Below are 20,287 nucleotides of genomic sequence, written 5' to 3'. Positions count from 1 at the left end.
TTTTGAATTATAATTGAAAGTTTATTAAGTTTAATAAATTTATAAAGTTTTAAATTTTTTTGACTTTTAAATTATAATTAAATTTAATAAACTTAGAAAGTTTTTTTAAAAGTGCATAAAGTTGTCTAAGGAGGTTGTGTTCTATTGGTTAAAGCATTGAGTTTTCATTGTGGAGATCACAGTTCAAATCCCAAAGGGACATCTAATATGAAATTCAAAGTTGTGACTCGAGTCTTCCACAATTGAAAAATAAACTTCCACTTTTGAACTAGAAGTGAAAGCTTATTCACTTTTGAATTATAATAAAAAAACATATAAAGTTTATATTATAATAAACTTTACCTACTTTTGATTTATAACTATATAAGTACAAGGGATTGAGCTTAGTTGGTTAAAGCATTGAGTTTTCAATGTGGAGACCCAAGTTCAACTCCCATGAGGGACACCTTTGTGTAGAATTCTAAGTTGTGACTTTTGGTCTTTCATTGCTTGTTTAAAGTAGATTTCTAAGTTGTGACCCTTGGTCTTCCAATTGTTATTTCTAGTTTGATGTTGGAATGAGCAAAAAATGAGCTTTGTGATTCTATGATACTTAATACAAAAATTAAAAGTGCATAAAATTTATTAAACTATAAACTACATAAAAATATTTTTTAATTTATATAAAATGTAGAATATGTAATTATTTAAGAATTATATAATATAATTTGAATTTAAGTTTATAAAATTAAATATAGAAATAAATTAAAAAATAAAAATTCAAAATTAAATACATTAAAAAAATTATAACAATATATTTAAAAATATATGAAATTTAAAATATAGTAATAAATAAAAATATTTAAAAATATAATATAAATAAAATACATTTAAAAAAATATATACAAAATTTAACAAAAATATAAGTAATATTTTTTATAGGGACAACGGAATCCCTTTAACGACAGCACGGGAGGGCACACTATTCGAAGCCGCAGAGGGTTGCACGGACAGGAGAGGGTTGCACAATGCTGCAGGAGGAGGCAGGCACAGAAGGTTAGGAAGTAGGGGGCTATGGGGTGCTGTTTAAAGGGCCCCATAGCCAGCGCCTAAGGTAGGGGCCATTTTGCTGCCGGGATAGCCAATGCCAACATTTTCAGGCCGACTGATAAATCATTTTGAAGAGGACACAACTGAATTTCAATCTGCACAGTTTTTGGAAGGTTTCTGATTTCTCACGGCGGTTTTTCTTCATGCTGGAACATGTACGGTTTGACAGAGAGGATCCAGCTGTTATTCAGGTAGTGACGACGTTTGCATGGTGCATGTACCCACACACCAGCTATTCGCAAGAAATAGAGTTGCACAAATTTCCAAACGTGGTTAGTGAGATTAAATCCAGAGAGCTTTGATTGCATTATCGTACAAATTTTGTCACCAGATCTTTACGCAAGCATTCTCCTTCGTAAAAAAAATAATATTATAAAGATAAAGACATGTGAATAGTCCCAAATCTTGAAATACAAGCGACTGAAAACGGTTTATCAGTAAGTCAAAAGTTGTTTCCAGACAAAAAAAAAAACGAAGTTTCAATGCCCTTAAATTAAAACACTACAATTGTTGTCCCTCAACTTTGTTTTTTCAAAGGCGATCGATCCTCATTGTGCCCAAATAGTCTCAAACGTTAAATTTCGTAAAGCCTAAATACAGTTTTCCGTCCATTAAATTTAAAGCTTTGTGTTAAGTGGTGCAAATATCGTGTCAAAATTATTACATGTGACAGTGTGCATTCATTCCAAGCTCTTTGGTACGAATCTGCAGCTTACACGTTTGGGAAACTGGGTCTCTTAGAAGTGACATTTTGCTTTCGGTGAAATTTCCACCTTAGCATTTATTTCCGTTGTGTTTCAACGCTAGAAGCTTCGTTCCATACCAAACACTAAAGCGATGGGAGAGATCAGGGAAAACTTATGCTTGCGCCTGTTTTTTGTTTTTGCGGTGTTTATTCAGCTGAAAAGTTATGGTGCTGCTGTCGAGGGTGGAGATACTCTTTCCTTGGACACCTCGCTTACTGAAAACCAGACAATAATTTCCAAGAATGGCACATTTGAATTGGGATTCTTCAACCCAAATGGAACCAGTAACTGGTATGTCGGCATCTGGTATGCCAATATAACACAGAAGACGGTCGTTTGGGTGGCTAACAGGGAGAGTCCCGCGAGAAAAAGGTCTGGCGTTTTGAAGTTGTCAAAAGAAGGTGATCTGGGACTCTTTGATGCAACAGGTGCATCTCTTTGGCTGGTCAATGTGACCAAGAAGGCTTCACAGGCTGTGATATTAGATTCTGGTAATTTTGTAATGCTCAGTGATGACTATAAAACTGAAATTGTTTGGCAGAGTTTCGACTATCCTGTTGACACTTTGTTTCCAGGGATGAGGATTGGTGGACAGCAAAAGCTAGCCTGTTGGAAAAGTTCATTGGATCCTGCTCCTGGTCTTTTCTCTTTTCATGTGGATCCATCTGGGGCCAAACAATTCGTTCTAACATGGAACAATTCTGTACAGTATTGGACAAGCGGAACCTGGGACGGCCATGTTTTCAGTCAAATTCCAGAAATGACAAACAAAGCCTTGTACAATATCAGCGTTGAAGATACTAACACTGGTTTGTATATTACATATACATGGATGATTCTGAAGCATGAGCTCTCACGTTTCGTCCTAGTGAAGTCGGGAGTAATACAACAATATTCTTTGCTTGATGACAGTAGATGGAACTTGTTCTGGTTTCAACCAAGAGATCAGTGTGCCGTATATGGTCAATGCGGCGCTTACGGAAGCTGCAAACCCAACAATATTGAATTCTGCAGCTGCGTGGAAGGCTTCACCCCGCTGAATAATTACACCTGGGCTTCGCAGGAGTGGTGGTTCAGTGGCTGTGTTCGGCAGAGCCCGTTAAACTGTTATGCCAAAAATGGCAGCACGGACGGATTCGTGGAGCCGAGCGTCACGTTGCCTGATGTTGATTCCGCTTCCTCGTACCCTGCAACCTCAAAGAAAGATTGCCAGAAAGCCTGCCTCCTTAACTGCTCATGCACAGCGTTTTCTTTCAATCCACCTTCAGGGCCGTGCCAAATCTGGTCAGTGGATTTGTTAAACATGCATAAAAGTGAATCCAAAAACAGTTCAAATGTTTTTATTCGGGTAGATGCCTCTGCACTTTCGAAGACCGATAGATCGTCCTCCTCCAAACGCATAACCTCAAGTATCGTGCTAGGTATTGTTGGTGCTGCTACCGTTACTTTGAGTATCTTTTCAATTCTAATGTGGCGGTGGCATCGGCAGAGACATTGGCTACGATCAATGGAGAGGTGTGCAGATTCCTCGGACCCTTTTCTAAGAATGTTTAGTTACATGGAGTTGAAGATTGCAACTAGGAATTTCAGGTATAAGCTGGGGAGTGGAGGATTCGGCACGGTGTTCAAAGGATACCTAATAGACGATACGCTGGTCGCCGTAAAGAGACTGGAGGGTTCCAGACAGGATGAGAAGCAATTCCGAGCAGAAATCAGTTCTCTTGGAAACATACAGCATGCGAATTTGGTCAGGCTTCGAGGGTTTTGCGTACAAGGATTGAGAAGGCTTCTGATTTATGATTACCTGCCCAACGGCTCTCTCAATTCCTTACTCTTCACAAATAATATCAAACGCAAGCAGAAGGTACTAGACTGGACGACCCGATTCCAGATCGCTTTAGGCACCGCAAGAGGGTTACTTTATCTCCACGAAGAATGCAGAAATTGCATCATTCACTGTGATGTTAAGCCCGAAAATATTCTTCTGGACAATAATTTTTCACCAAAATTGGGCGATTTCGGGTTGGCAAAGCTTGTGGGTAGAGATTTCAGCCGCGTCCTGACAACAACGAGAGGAACGAGAGGTTATTTGGCTCCAGAGTGGATCTCCGGTCTTCCCATCCCTCCCAAGGTTGATGTATACAGTTTTGGTATGACGCTCTTGGAAATCATTTCCGGTCGAAGAACTCTGGATTTAACCGTGCAAGATTCCAATCAGTATTACTTTCCAGGGTGGGTTGCAACTCAAATATATAATGGGAACATGATTAATATTGTGGAGGAGGGTATTGCAGAGGAGAGAGATCTTGAGGAGGTGAGAAGAGCAAGTATTGTAGGGTTGTTATGCATTGAAAAGGATGAGGAGGTGAGGCCAAGCATGAGGCAAGTGGTGCTAATGCTGGAAGGGAAGATGCAGCCTCAAATTCCGCAGATTCAAAGCTCTGCGCTCATGGACAAGAAAGCAGACGTAAGCGACACTGACAGCAGCAGTAGCGAAAGGTGATGTTATTAGATAGAATAGTGTAAGCGGGGCACATCCTGTAGATAGGTTATTTAAGCTTAAAGGTTCCTGGTTAATCAAGCACAATGGTATTATCTAATTTAGCAAATGTTCCTTGTTTACACTTTGTACCATATTTACTGTAACTTGAATTTCAACCTTTCGTGTCTTACAACTTACTATTTAGTCAGAAAAACAATGGAATGCAATCACTAAATGCTTGTTATAATGCTTCTTCAATGCTCTTGTTATGTATTTTACTTGTATGCAAAATATCTGGTATTCTTGTAGTTCCCTTATTTTTTTAAAGTAGAATAAGGGTGAACTTACCTACAATATAATTTTTATCAAGAAAGATAGGATTTTGTTTTCAATAAAATTTGACTATGTGAGCAATTGAAATATCGACCTCAAGATGACATTAATTATTATCTCATAAGAGAGTGCGATTTTAATTCTTAATATAAGCTATATGTAGATATTGATTTTTTTTGTGCAAGGGGAGTATATGAGGTTAAAGTGTAGAAGGTACTAGTTTTATGAGTATCTCTAGTCCAACATCAATATGTGAACAAGACCTTAAAGTTTGGTTTAAGTAACCCATGATTTAAAGGTGTACTCTTAACCCTAAAACATACTCAATTGGTACTAGATGAGATGTTGAAAGTGCACAAAAAATAAAGGTCAAGTGGGTTCTTATGTTTCACTGTTGTTGCTACTATTATAAATCATATCAAGTATTTGCAGATCTATTCACCTTTGAGAGTAAAACAACCTTGTCTCATTTGATTTTTTATTTTTAGAATTAAAGTTATGTTGTTCCTTACTACAATCACTTTTTTATATTTTTTATTGGTACTAAAATTGTATAGCCAAACATGTGGTCCCCAAACAAAAATCATACCTTTAAGAAGTAACATTTTCAAAAAATTATGTTCTCAAAAGTCAATGCGTTGAAGTTTATTTAATGACCACGTTGAAAACTAAAATATACCATTTTTAGAGTTTAAGTGAATGAAATAGTAGAATTGAAAGATTAACACAATAACCCTTATTAATTAGACAAATGCTTTCTTTATGTAACTTAACCATAGAGTTTTTGTTAAGTTTGAGTTTTCTTCAAATGTCCTAATTAAATATGTACTTGAATCATATCTAAAGGTCAATATTTAACAATTGGATATATTATGAGTTTAATTAGGTTAGAGCCAAATTTCGTATTTTCAATACAAAATAATTTCACTAAAATTTAGTAACCCACAAATAATTTTTTTTCCACACTGTATTCTAATTAGCACAAAGTTGATTGCATGCTCCTTACAAACATACTGAAATTAAGGCCCAACTAATCCCTAGAGCTGCAACCTAGTGCTCTAATACCAATGTCATGCCCAAAAATTTTCATCAAGAAAACCCAACAATTTTTTCTCTTTTCTTTTTATAATGCTAATTGTCCTACTTAATTTTACTTCATTGGATATACACTAATAATTTCTTATATATGATTAACTAATCACTTGTTTAATACAGATGGAAACATATTACTGACATCGCTTGAGATATTGTATAAGGTCGTCATATTATATCGCAACATGATATTTAAGTGTTACACCCCTACCTAACTCCATGTTGACTATGAATTTGGAACCAAAATATTATGCAAATCCAGGGGAAAGTGATTATGATCATATTTGTAATTTCATTTATGTACCTACATATAATTCCTGATCAATTTATGAAAGAAGACCCATTTTCAACTCATTAGTTGGGGATAGGAATTGTACTGTTAGGCAATAAAGAGCATATCAAATTCTTCATTTCCTTTTGAGTACTCTTTGTTGCAGTACTCTTTGTTGCAGTATTTAACATGTACGCCTTCTTTTGCTGTAATCTTTGTTTAAAAAGACTATGATAGCTTACAATTCTTTACACAGGGAAAAAAATCTTGTATTCTCCATTTAAAATGCTGCATTCCCCATGAAAAAATCTACATTTGATATGCGCTCGACTGTTGCAAGTTGCATTTCAAATAGGGGGAATTAAATTTTATTGGTCAATTTAGGTAGGGAAGAGCACTAATAGATGATATAGTTCTAATAACCATCACCTTATTGTCATGTTGACCCTCCAATAGCCACCATAGTGAAAACACCATTAAATTTGTTTTATACCAATAGATCATCATTTTTTGTAGCTTTTTGTTCATAATTGGCCCATTTGTGCACCACTATTGGGACATTTGTGCACCATTATTGGGACATTTGTCAACAAGTACTAGTGATTTTGAGTTGACGGTTATTGGAACATCTTTAGTTAGGTATCAGATGACACTTTGAAATGTGTACTTTTTGACCTTTGTGCGCATAACTGATTTCACAACGTGCATCGTTACTACCCAAAAGCCAAATCAATAGCTATAAGTGTAAAGATTAGAATGAGTAGAGAAAATTATAATAAAAACATAATAAAGCAATAACAAGAGACAACACATGATTTATCGTGGTTCGACAAATTTGCCTACATCTACACTCAAAGCAGGGAATAACTTCATTAATCAACTTACATTTACATGGCCTGTACTCATCTACTTATACAATCATATTCAGCTATCAAGTGAAGAGTCTGGGAAGATGAAAAGTCATGCAACCGTTGGGCTTCACATCCCAAAAATCTCCCCTGTGAAGACCAACCGACACAGCCATGCACTGTGACATCCCCTGCTCTCCATTTCGATTCTTACGAAACCAGACCCATGGTAGATTTTAACTTCGCTAGACTCTGTACCAACACACTGCGAATGAGCCTTCTCCAAACCAAATCAGAGTCGAAAAACTCATCTCTTATTTCTTTACCCAGCACAAACACACCCATTAACTGATACTCAGGTACACAACTTCCGACAGGTGCAAAACACTCTCCATCAGAGGCTCTTGTTTCTGTTCTCCCCCATAATAGAAAATCTAAAAATTTGTCATCTGCCTTAGACACCAAGACATTTATGTCATCTTGCAGAAAAACGTCAACACAGACACCTTGATTTGGATCTGGACCATTCTCTCCAAGAATTGGTCCAAAATGATCTGGTGGAATAGTAACAAAAATCCACCCACTAGCTGCATTTGCTACGCCAATTTATTTTGCATGCTCTGTTGTAAAGGCCTTATGAGGCTTATTTTGATTCTCAAAAGTGACAAAAACCTTAAGAATTCGAGAAGAGTCTTATGAATTGGCCACTACATAGCCATTACAAGAGGTGAATTGATCCTAGGCTGAGAGGACAACGTGGAAGGAATATACGTGGTCATCATGCCACTAGCAGTTTCTGGTACCAGGCTACCAAAAATAGTTACATCTTCCCGAGCTGTTAGGTGTGCCAGGGCCCATAAGTAGGATTCACTATCATATTTCTCATGCCTATTGCAATCATAATGTAACGGATTTATAGGCTCCATTGTTCCCTCAAACTTAGACTGCTTGTTAGAGACGTGGGCGATATCATCATTGGAATCGGGCAGGAAAACTAAAATTTCTCTCCTGTTACAAATTCTATTGCAGGTGCTTAGAGGTACCATGTCCTCCACTCCCATCATGAATTCCATTACGGTTAAGTCTCGCAAGGCCTAGGCAGCGGCAATGGACATATGGTTCATCTTCCAAAGCCTAAAGATCGAGATGTCCACAAGAATGTGAACACCTCCTTGTTTGTCGTTTTTCTCGACCACTGCAATGGCCAGAGGATCATAGCCTCTGTTTTGCTCAATCACTACATTTACAGCTCCGACTGTTCCATTATCATTCACCACATATGATGGGAAAAATGTTGGCATGTGCTCATCAACCTTGAGAGCAACATAAACTTATGCTCGTATTTTAACATCTTCAAGTGATATATTCTCCCAATATCCTATGATGTCTAACTGGTTTGTGATAGGATTTAACTCCTCACGATGCAAATTCACACGCCCACCTGATCATGCTACCTCAGACAAAATTTCTTCTTTCAGTCTAGCCTCCATATGTTCAACCACATGGCCTTTAATTCCAACATGCTTGAGCATGTCTACTGGCTGATAAAGTTCTCGAAGCACAAATGGTTTCCCACAAATATAGACAACAACTTCTTCTCCAATTCTATGCTCTCTTATGCATCTCCCATTTGCAAACAACCTCGCAATTGAAACTGGATCCATCCCCTTGAGAGCACGAGGCACGAGATGAATGGGGCCTTTGGTGAGGTGGGAGCTGAGTCAGGGTGGGTGTTGCCACATAATCTTAACATTGCTAGCGGCGTGCACTTCACTGTCGTCCAACACCATCTCGACCAACCACATGTTGGGCATCATCCGCCACAACACGAAACACCTTGACTCTGTGAGTTTTAATGAATTTTTTTCATCATTTTACTCTCACTCTTGCAATCCATCACCACCATGTTCTTCGCGACGGGGGTCATGTGATCCTCGAAAACCACTCGCGAGTTTTGAGTTTGTCGCTTGATCTCTTGTGACCCCACCGTGCTTAAAGATTGAGGGAGTAATTCCTCATGGATCTCCAAGGTCTGGCAGTTGAATCCTTCACGCTTCATCGGTGGCAAATCGATGATTCCAAAATGGATACAAGGAAGAGCGGAGGAAGTGGAATCGTAAGGAGATGATTCCAACATGGGAGAGCGACTCTTCCTATTCACAGGCGCATGTTTCGAAGTGCGCTCATCTTGATCCCAATCCTCAAAATTATCGAAGCCAAACAGATAATCCGATATGTCTGACGCCAAAGACGAAACCTCCTGCCAAATGGTTTCAATTAGCTGAAAATAAAATGGCTTCTCTACTACTAACAAGGTAGCCTCCTTTTCATCCACATCCATCAAATCAGGGTGGGGAACGATATCTCCCTTCTTTGTTTGTGACATCTTAAATCGCTTAGAGCATTTCCCATTGTCCTCTGCTCCTATCAAAGACCTCTTCCGCTGCAAACCAGAAAATCATCTTTCATCTTGCACTTCTTCATCTAAGTCCATAGGCTCGTAGGCTTCTATGAAATTATATGTGCAAAGGTTGTCATCATCATGGGAGTGCCTCTTTATTTTTGCCAAGGCCATGCCATCTGCAGAGCTTTCCAAAGCCAAAATTTCTCCCAGGCCTCATTGCTCTGCTACCTCACTCCAATCTACGCCCTCCTCATCCCAGGAGTCAACAACAGATTCAACTTGGGTCTCCGACGACATACATTCTTCATCCCACAATCTCTTGAGTTCATCCTCTTCAACAACAACCTCTTTTCCAGCATCTTTCTGGTCAGAAATTCCAGCGTTTATACAGGAACTATCATGACGTTCAACCTTCACCACACGAATGCCAATAACTTCCCGACCATTAACAGTTTGGCCAATAAGTGCCAAGGCTAGCTCAAGGGGAGAGAAAATAATAATCCCAACATCCTTTTCTTTCGTTGGATTCTCTTCTTCAACTGAGTTCCCCTTTTTCTTCCAGCCATCCCACCAATGTACGCGACGCTTGAAGCATAGTTTTACATGGAACGTAAAAATGCCATAGAAGTTATAAGTTTTACCTTCTCCTTCTTCCTTCATCTCTGCTCAAGTCAACATGACTCTGATACCAATTGTAAAGATTAGAATGAGTAGAGAAAATGATAACAAAAATAGAATAAAGCAATAATAAGAGACAACACACGATTTATCGTGGTTTGGCAAATTTGCCTACATCCACACTCAAAGCGGGGAATAACTTCATTAATCAACTGACATTTACATGGCATGTACTCATATACTTATACAATCATATTCAGCTATCAAGTGAAGAGTCTGGGAAGATGAATAGTCATGCAACCGTTGGGCTTCACATCCCAAAAATAAGCAATTAAGTCGCATACAAAGACAACTTAAAAAAAATCAAAATCTGATGTACCATTTAAGATCTGTGGGTGCCCGAAGTTGACTATGACAAATATTGATGCTCTTCCCCTACCATCCATTTACCAAATCAAGAAGAGATCTACACGTTTCCTCTTTGGTGCAGTTGAATAGGTGAGCTCTCTTCACATAGAGGCTTTCATTTAACCAACGTATTCCCCACGTCTCCGTCACACTGCAAAGTAAGAATCAGTAATCAATATTTCCATGTATGTTGTGATGCCTTGCAATCACGCTCTCTAGCTTGTGATTGTCATCCATGTGATATACATAATTTAGAAGCTATTTGCAATAGTGCAATAGATACATTGTTGGATTTAATCCAAATACATACCGTCTTCCTCCTGCCTTATATGGAGTTGTTAACAAATAGATTAGCTAAAAAACATGCTCAATCAACTATTTTTACCTGAGACCAATAAGATATTCAAACACTAAAAATTTCACAAGTCACCCTTACATCAGGCAAGGCATCAACAAAACATTGGATAAATCTTTCTTTTTTGTGAGAAACAAAGAAAATCACTTTTACGTTAGATGTAGATATTAGTGCCAATAAGTGACTTATAATTCGTATCATGTACTTATACCCATAAAACAATATCCCAAAGTTGTAGGTTGTATAGGGGAAGAGTACCAATAGCTGAAATAGTTCCAATAAACGTCACCTTAATACCATGTTGACCCCCCAAAACATAAAAAAAATTTATCAGTACATGAATAAAAAAATACCAGTAAATATTTATTTTAACACCAATACATGTTCACAAATGAATTAGTAGTTGAAAATAAAAAAGTAAAAAAAATAAACAACTACTGGTACATTTCCTATTTTAATACAAAACAACTTGCACAAATAATAAACATTTTTATTTTTAAAAAAAATTAATGTTTACATTTGCCACTTTATGCAAGTGGCTTAAAAGTACAAATGTACTCTAATTACAATTACATATGCACAACTATTGGTGCATTACATGACATAAAAACAATCAATTTTAGACTTCTTAGACACTCAAGTGTACATTCTTCCAAATATCACTTCACAACTTCATGCATTAAATGGATCTGCATTTGGTACCTGCATTTGCAACAAATAGTGTAAGGCTCCCCAATATCCAAGAATTTGCATAAAATCAAATTAAAAAAACCAAGTTTCATTCAAAGCATGGAAGAAAATCGAACAATTCGAAGCAATGGAGGACTGCATATTTAATATGACATGATCGATTGTTTCGCACAAAAATTCAAATTTGAAAATAGCTAGCTACCACAATTGAATGCATTCCACATTCGAATTATATTATAAGACATAATTTTTCGTGTCACTTTCACTACAATCCAATTCATTGCATTTTCTCGAGCTCTGCAAATACCCTCTGCACATTCCTTACTCAAGGGCGCACATTCAGGTTGGTAAACACAGAATAACTAAATTCCCTCTGCAATCAACATTAAATGCTATAAATATTTCAATTCAAATTATACTGTTTTCAATAAACCAACATTTCTTTCAATATAGTCACTGTAAATAATATTAACAACCATATTGGATGTCCAATGATGATTTACCTCCTTCGCAGCTGCATTATGCTTTGCCTATTGATGATTTCTTTGTGTTTATGGTGAAAATGGATAACAATAATAACAAAATTGAAAGGCTAAATGAATTCAACCACCAAACCCTAGCCTAACAACAACAAAGATCCACCATAACATATGAAGATTACCTAAGACAATGCAAATAACTCAAAATCACAAAGATTATACCATCACATGTCCAATAGGGTTTTGATCTCCATTCTTCCTATCTCCATTGATCTTGCTTGATATACTTGCTCTCAGATTTTTATATGCACAAGAGCTCAACAAAGAACGGAATGTGGTTGCAAGTGGAATTGTAGTGTAGCCAAGTACTCCAAAATCAGTCATTAGGGTTTGACAATGAAGAAAGCATCTCCTTAAATAGAAGACACAATAAGAAATGGAGGGTTAAGATTGAGAGGTGTAAAAAGAGAGGTCGGCTAGGATTAGAGGGTAGGTAGAGGAAATAATAAAATAATGAAAGAGGTAGGTAGTGTATGAATTAAGAGATGAATGACAAGTGTCATGTGTAGAAAAAGATAATGAATTAATTAAATAAATAAAGATTTATTTAATTAATAGAAGAAGTAGGACAATTAAATAAATAAAATATTTATTTAATTTAGGAAAGGGATAATTTAAATAAATAAATGTATTTATTTAAATGAGAAATAAGGCTAGAAGAGGATAAATGAATTAATTAAATAAATAAGGATTTATTTAATTAATAGAAGAATTAGGCTTAGATAATTAAATAAATAAAATATTTATTTAATTAAACATGACAATTTTGAGTGTCTACACTTTGTATGCAGTTTACAGTTTCATTTCAATGCTCTCTTACAATTTAATAATGCCGAAATCCTCACAAAGAATGGCAAAACAATTGAATATCTCTTCGTTTTCTTCGAAACATCTTCATTATTTATCATTTCATTTTATGGGTGAGCTGTTAAATGGTGTCTCTCTATTTATAATGCCAAAATCATTACAGATAATGCAAAAAAAAATTGATTAGTGTTCATAATTATTCGAAACCCCCTCATTATTTATCATTACAATAATGTGTATGCCTGATACTATTACTTACAATGACTATATACTGGCTATATGGTTACACACACACACACACACACACACACACACACACACACACACACACACACACACACACACACACACACACACACACACACACACACACCAGGCCACACAACTTTTATTATAAATTTTAAAATGGGTGGTCAAAAATATGTTGAACACCCATTAAAGCCTACCCGCGGACACGTTATGGCCCCACGTTGCACGAACTCCCGCTATCTTTTTTGCCCTAAAAGCTTAGGGAAATGAAGATTTTTTGTGGCATTTTCATTGTTTGCTCTGCCTTCAATTTGTTAATATACTCACTGTAAATAGTATTATCAGGCATACCATATATTACTTCCAATAAATTTCGTATGAGAAATACAACAACATCATTCAACCATTTACTCATTTGAGAAATGAATCTGCATCTTAATACTATATCAATAATATCCAGTTTTTAATCACACCATTGTTACATCTTCCACTCATGCATCTCGTGCTTCTAGTTTCTCGCCCTGCTATATAATGTTTCAAGTTCTGTAACTACGTGTGTGTGTATTTATATACACACACACACACACACACCACCATTTTTTTTGTTGAAACATGTTCAATGATGTAATTGTTCACTATCTAATAGAATATCAACAATATCCTATTTTCAATCACATCACAGTTACATACTGAACTCCTACATGGCTTTTTCAAGTTCTCTGCCTATATGGTTATTGTCTATATTACCATGCATACAAAAATAGAGACACAATACCATTTTATTTTGTTCAAAGATGTTCAATTATGAGTTACAGAAATAGATTTGTTTTTCATCATTTATCTCAATGGCATTGAGGGTTTCATTTCAATGATCTGTCTCTCTATATATATATTTATATAGGCACACACAATTGTATTTTATTATTGGTACCTTATCATTGTAGGTTCACTGAACATAATGACATGAGGTAGAAAGGGAAACAGGTGTGTTAGACATCGAACAGTTAGAGTCACTTGTGGGGTACACTTCCCTGATGAAGATAGTTTTGTCCAAAATAAAGACCTAATGACTCCTGTTGTAGATGACCATTCACCTAACAATGTAACTGATGTGGAAACTACTGTTGTACATGACCATCCTATTGCAGATTGTAATCCTATTCCAGAAACACCACAAGTACAGGTGGCCTCAAAGGTTCCCAAACCAAAATGGAGCATATCTGACATGAAAGAAGCAATATCATGCATAGAAGACAAGAACATGTCTCTTAGAGGCACATCAATCAAGTATGGTATCCCCATTGCCTCTTTGAGGGCATGGCTAATGGGAACCACAACCACGATTGTGAGGGTCCACACACCATTTTATCAGCAGAGGAGGAGGATGAAGTTGTCCAATGATGCAAAGACATGGCTGAAATTGGTCATGGTCTCCAAATCAATCAAATTCAATCAACCGTTGCCCAAATTACTAAGAATAGGCCTAATCCATTCAAAAATGGGATGCTAGGGAGTTCATGGTGGGCAAGTTTTAGACGAAGGCACCCTGATCTGATGATGAGAACAACAGAAGGAGTGGACTCCGATAGGGATATTATACTTCGACCTTCTATTATTGCCTCTTTCTATGACATCTTTGAGGTAATGTACAACCTCAGTCACTATGGTAGCAGTCAGATTTGGAATTATGATGAGATTGGTGTGCAAGTTGGGAGGAATTGTGGAATGAGAGTGATATCCAAATTGGGCCAGAGGTGTGTACCGCACCTAATTTCGAAGAGTAGAGAGTGGATCATTGTTTTGGCATGTGTTAGGGCATGTGGTTTTAGCATTCCTGGATTTTATTTGTTCAAATCTAAGAGGCATATCCAAAACTACATTGCAAACTGCGAGCCAGGAGCATGCATGGCAGTCCAAGAACATGCATGGATGACAAAGGAGCTATTCTTAAATTGGCTGGAACATTTTGCACGTTCTGTCTCTGGTGGAGTTTCACCCTCACATAGGGCCCTACTGATCTTTGACGATCATGGCAGCCATGTAGCCTTCAAGACAATTGAAGAAGAAAGGCGGATAGATATAGATTTGGTAACCCTTCCGGCTCATACAAGCCACAAATTGCAGCCACTTTATGTCTCTCTATTCTCACTTTTCAACACTCATTTCAAACAGCAGAGGAGTAAATGGATGTTAAAGTTCCCACAAATTGAAATTGGAAGGGATGAGTTGGCAACTCTTGCGAGCAAGACCTTTGCCTAAGAATTGACACCAGCTAATATAATCAATGGCTTTTGTACAATAGGGTTTTGGCCACTTAACCATACACATTAGAAAATGATATAAGACCAAGTGAGGCATTTGAGGTTGCAGTTGATATACAGCTAGCTGTTGGAATAGAACATGATGCCACTTCAAGGGATGAAGAACCAGAGTATATGGCAGCGGAAGCTTGCTTGCAGTTAGCTAGTTTTAATGAGGAAGACATTCAAGATTTTGTAGAGTGCCATAGCGGAACAAAAACAATGGTTGAGGGTACAAGTTTGACACCACAAACTATCGAAGCAGGTCTGCCCCCACAAACCAGCCAACCAAATGAGGGTTTTGAAAGTACATCAACAAGCATGTCTTGTCCAACACAAGATGACATACTAGAGTGGACCCAAGAAGCCGCCAACTGTGATGATGTAACCCTTTCCATGCCAAGTTTGCCAGAAATTGATCCTAGCAGATGTGATACATTACTTCACCAATGCAGTCAACTCGGAGCAGCAAGATGGTGTTGATTGTGAAGACGAAGTTCACATAAGTGAAGACGAACCTAAGTTTATACCATGCACACAAGAGGATGGGCAACAAGTGCCAAGGAAAATCAGTAGATTCTTAAGACTTCCAGTGCAGAGAATGAATCAATATTCACGTGGAGGTAGGAAAGGGGTGCTATGTCTTAGTAGCTAGTCATAGATCTTGACATCTAATGAGTACACTCAAAGGAAAAAAGATAAAGAGTCTAAAAGGAAAAGAGCTGAGGAATTGACAGAATGAAAGAAAGAATAGATGAGATAGAGGAAGGCACAACGTGAAGCAAAAGCAATAGAAAATGAGGCTATGAGGGTGGAAAAACAGGACAAAAAATTGCAGGATTCCCAAGACAAGTTCATTCGAAGACAAGACAAGGCAAAGAAAGATGCAGAAGAAAAGCTTGAGAAGGAGAGGATGAAAGCTAAAAAGGAAGCCAAGCGTGCAAAGAGGATGAAAGATGTGGCCATAGTTGTAAAACCTCTTCCCATCCAACACCCAATTCTCATGGAAATGATGAACCTCTTGTCCCCAACCTTTGCAACTATTAATACTATGCAAGTTGGGACTGCACCTGGATCCTCAGACACCATGCAACTTACTTCAGGTGTAAACCAGGCATTCCTTGCTCAAATAGAAAGTTGCTTACAAACCCCTCCTAGCCAAGAAAACAATGTTGTTGGGCCAGATCCTAGTAGGCCACAGTTTGTTGGGGTTGGATTTGTGACACATGCTCCATTTAATACCCATAGGGAGAATTGATCGAGTCTGTGATGAATTATATTTTGTGAGCCCTCTGAAGAGCAGATTTTGAGTTTTGATATAACTGTGATGTGATTATAGAATGACATACTGCCATATTTTGTAATGTTTTCAGAACTCCATTGTTTTTAGATATCTCAGATGGATATTCCAATGAATTGATGGTGTTGTAAATCTCATATGTTTGTTTTTTGTGATGTGATATTTCACATATATCAGTTGAACTGATCTCATATATTTCTCACTATAAAAAAAGGCCACATAAGTGTTCAAATTGCTCACTATCAAAAAGGCCATATTAATGTCATCTGATTATTTAGATGCCACTGATATGTCCTCTTTTGATAGTGAGAAATTTGAACACTTATAAGTATTCAAATTGCAGTCATCATATATAAATTGCAATGACTAATATGTCTACTAGGTCATTGCATCAAAATGATAAAAGGAAGTGTCCTATTTGTAAAAAAACACTAGACAAAAAACTATCTTGTTAGCTGCCAAGTTTTCCTTGTTGGCAGTATCTAAAAAAATATATTTTAAGGCACTATAAAACAATTCTTTGTTTGATTTTTTTCTCAAATAGGGCACTTCCTTTTGATCAATATGAACTAAGTGTGTTTCTTGCATTAATATGAACTAAGTGAGGAATTTAAACAATTTGAAACATAAATAATTCAGAAATTGAAAAATAAACAATTCACAAATTGAAACATAAACAAATAAAAAATTGCATTGTCTACTAGATCATTGCGAAAGTACTGGTCCAACAAAGAGAAGATTGAAACATATGAAATAAGTGAATAATTTAAACAAATTGAAACACAAAAAATTTAGAAATTTAAACATAAACAATTCACAAATTGAAACGTAAACAAATCACAAATTGCATTGTCTACTAGATCATTACCAAAGTAAAGTCATATTGACTTTACCTGAGAGGAATGCGTGTTGTCTTCGACATAGTGACTCCTAGATCATTGCTTGCCATAACAATCACAACAAAATGCAAAACAAACTAAAGTGTGTTAAGGAACACATTTAATAAGAAATGCATAACTACCTAAGATATCTACACAAATTGATATAAAATGTAAGCATTAAAGGCATAATATCCAAAGAATTGAAGTGTGTTAATAAACACATTTACATTGATATGATGATCTTCCACAAGTATGGTTCTTCCCTCAATGCTCTAGCACGCCTGCAAAAAATAGTAATAATCAAGCATAGCGTAACGTTGTAACAACAAATCATCCATACATTATTGAATGCAAAACAACTTTTTAACCGTCTTTAACATTTGACAACATGCATACAATCCTTACATATTCATACATACATATTAAATGCATAAGTACATACATATACATATCCACCTACATACATATGCACATGTACATAGAATTGCACATATGCACATATACATACATATGCATATGCATATGTATAACATACATACTTATTGCAAACAAATAGTTACATAAGGAATGTGCAAAGAGAATTTGCAGAACTCAGAAATATGTAATGAATTGGATTGTAATGAAAGTGACATGGAAAATTTTGTCTTATAATATAATTCGAATGTGCAATGCATTTAATTGTGGTAGCTAGCTATTTTCAAATTTGAATTTTTGTGGGAAACAGTCGTTCATGTCATATTGAATATGTAGTCCTCCATTGCTTCGAATTGTTCAGTTTTCATCTACACACACACATGTATATGTGTGAGTGTGTGTGTGTATGGATAATAACCATATATGTATGTGTGGAAAATAACCATATAGGCACATTAAACTATAAGAGAGCATTGAAATGAAACTGTAAACCGCATACAAAGAAATCGTCAATATACAAAGCATAATGCAACTACGAAGGAGCATAAACCATCATTGGACATCTAATATGGCTGTTAATATTATTTACACTGACTATATTGAAAGAAATGTTGTTTTACTGAAAATAGTATAATTTAAATTGAAAGATTTATAACATTTAACATTGACTGTAGAAGGAATTTAGTAATTCAGTGTGTACCAATCTGAATGAGCGCCCTTGAATAAGGAAATTGTTGTTGATTACAACAAGTTTTGTGGCTATATGGTTATTGTTAATATACATATAAAAATATATATAGACAATAACCATATAGCCACAAAACTCAAAACAACCATCATTATAGAACATATTATGCTATTGTGTGTGTTTCTTCATGTATACATATACATGTATATAAACATACATGTACACATGTATATATACATATACATATATATGTATATGTGTATATATATGTATGTGTATACATAGATATGGACAATAACCATATAGGCACAAAACTTGAAACTATATACAACAAGGAGACAAACTAAAAGCATGAGATGCAGGAGTAAAATATGTAACTATGAGAGATAGCTTATTTCTCTTTACTTAATCTTTTTCTTAAAGCTTTGTCATATATGTCTAGGAAAGCTCTAAATTGTTTGGCCTCCTTCCGCTTCCTATCCCTTAGAAGAAAGGTATCATTTGCAAATTGTTGATGAAAACATGGACCCAATCTACTGGATATCTTGATGCCTTCCAACTTTCCACTCATCCTGGCATGAGTGATTGATCTTCCTAAAGCTTTAGCCATTATTATAAGAGAAATGGGGAAAATGGGTCCCCTATCTTAAACTTGGGGACACCTCAAAAAACCCCACTAGGCACTGTTTACTAGGAGTAAAAATATAGGGCTAGAAATGTAGGTGTATATCCATTTAACCCACTATTTATTGAATCCAAATGCCCCAAGATATTTGCAGAGGAATCTCAAATCTACTTTATCATAGGGTTTTCTAATGTCTAGTTTGATGATCATACCCGAGACATTATTATTTTGGATTGAATAAATTTCTTCTTGGGCTATGATGATACCATCTAAAATGGATTTGTTCAAGACAAATCCAGTTTGCTCTTCTGAGATGATTGTTGGCAGAATTTTTTTAAGTCTGTTTGCTATGATTTTGGCCAATAGCTTGGATAGCATATTTCATAAAGAGATTGGTCAAAATTCATCCAATATTTTAGGATTCTCCTTCTTAGGGATCTGTAAGGAAGTTAAGTAGCCGAATAAATTCCTACACTAACCTTGAGAGGAGGATAATATAAAAACTTTTATAGATCATTACAAAAGTTATATAAACTTAACAAAAATAGACATAATAGTACGCATACAACAACAAAGTGATTTATATAGGGAAAAACCTTTTGGGAGAAAAACCCCACACTCTAAAAGCCACCCAATATATTATTTAGAAATAAATAATAGATTACAATATACTTGAAGAGTAAGCTCTTCACAGGAGTACCGCTAATCAGAGATTCAAAGGTAACTCAATAGATATCAAACTCTTTTAGATAACATAGAATCTCATGCACCTCACATATAGGAGATACAATGAAAGAAATCGTCAAATGATATTAAAAAACCATGGGCTAAAACCATACAATAAAGTGGAGTTGACCTTATCTCCAATATAGATTTCCTAAGATGTGTCAAAATACACATCAACAGATGTTCCTCCCTTTTATGGCTCATTTATGTCTCCAATGCAATTTTATATTTTCTATTCGGGTAAGTGCAAGAAGTTGTGTCCACTTTTTGGCCAAAAAGTGGAATTTTTTCCCTTTTTTTCCGATTTCATCCCATTTGACCTAAATATTTGAGGCACTTAAAGGATGATTCTTGAAAACATTCATTAATAGAAAATATAGTGCTCGAAGTCTACTTTCCAAATATGTAATTTTTTTCAATAC

At 36.1% G+C, this 20,287-nt stretch overlaps 1 protein-coding gene across 1 annotated transcript; it reads left to right on the top strand.

The window, feature by feature from the left end:
* The first annotated feature begins 1,871 nt into the window (after positions 1 to 1,871).
* On the top strand, positions 1,872 to 4,514 carry LOC131039038 (G-type lectin S-receptor-like serine/threonine-protein kinase At2g19130). The gene has a single exon (XM_057971681.2). It carries the CDS (start codon positions 1,927 to 1,929, stop codon positions 4,336 to 4,338), a length of 2,412 nt encoding a protein of 803 aa, XP_057827664.2. The 5' UTR covers positions 1,872 to 1,926; the 3' UTR covers positions 4,339 to 4,514.
* Positions 4,515 to 20,287: the final 15,773 nt, after the last annotated feature.

Source organism: Cryptomeria japonica, chromosome 6, assembly GCF_030272615.1.
Source record: "Cryptomeria japonica chromosome 6, Sugi_1.0, whole genome shotgun sequence".
In the NCBI taxonomy this organism is placed as follows: Eukaryota; Viridiplantae; Streptophyta; class Pinopsida; order Cupressales; family Cupressaceae; genus Cryptomeria; species Cryptomeria japonica.
This window is presented reverse-complemented; position numbering and strand designations above follow the sequence as displayed.

What these genes read in the sequence shown, in the direction of transcription:
- LOC131039038 (XM_057971681.2), top strand. Translation starts at nt 1,927, where the DNA reads ATGGGAGAGATCAGGGAAAACTTATGCTTGCGCCTGTTTTTTGTTTTT.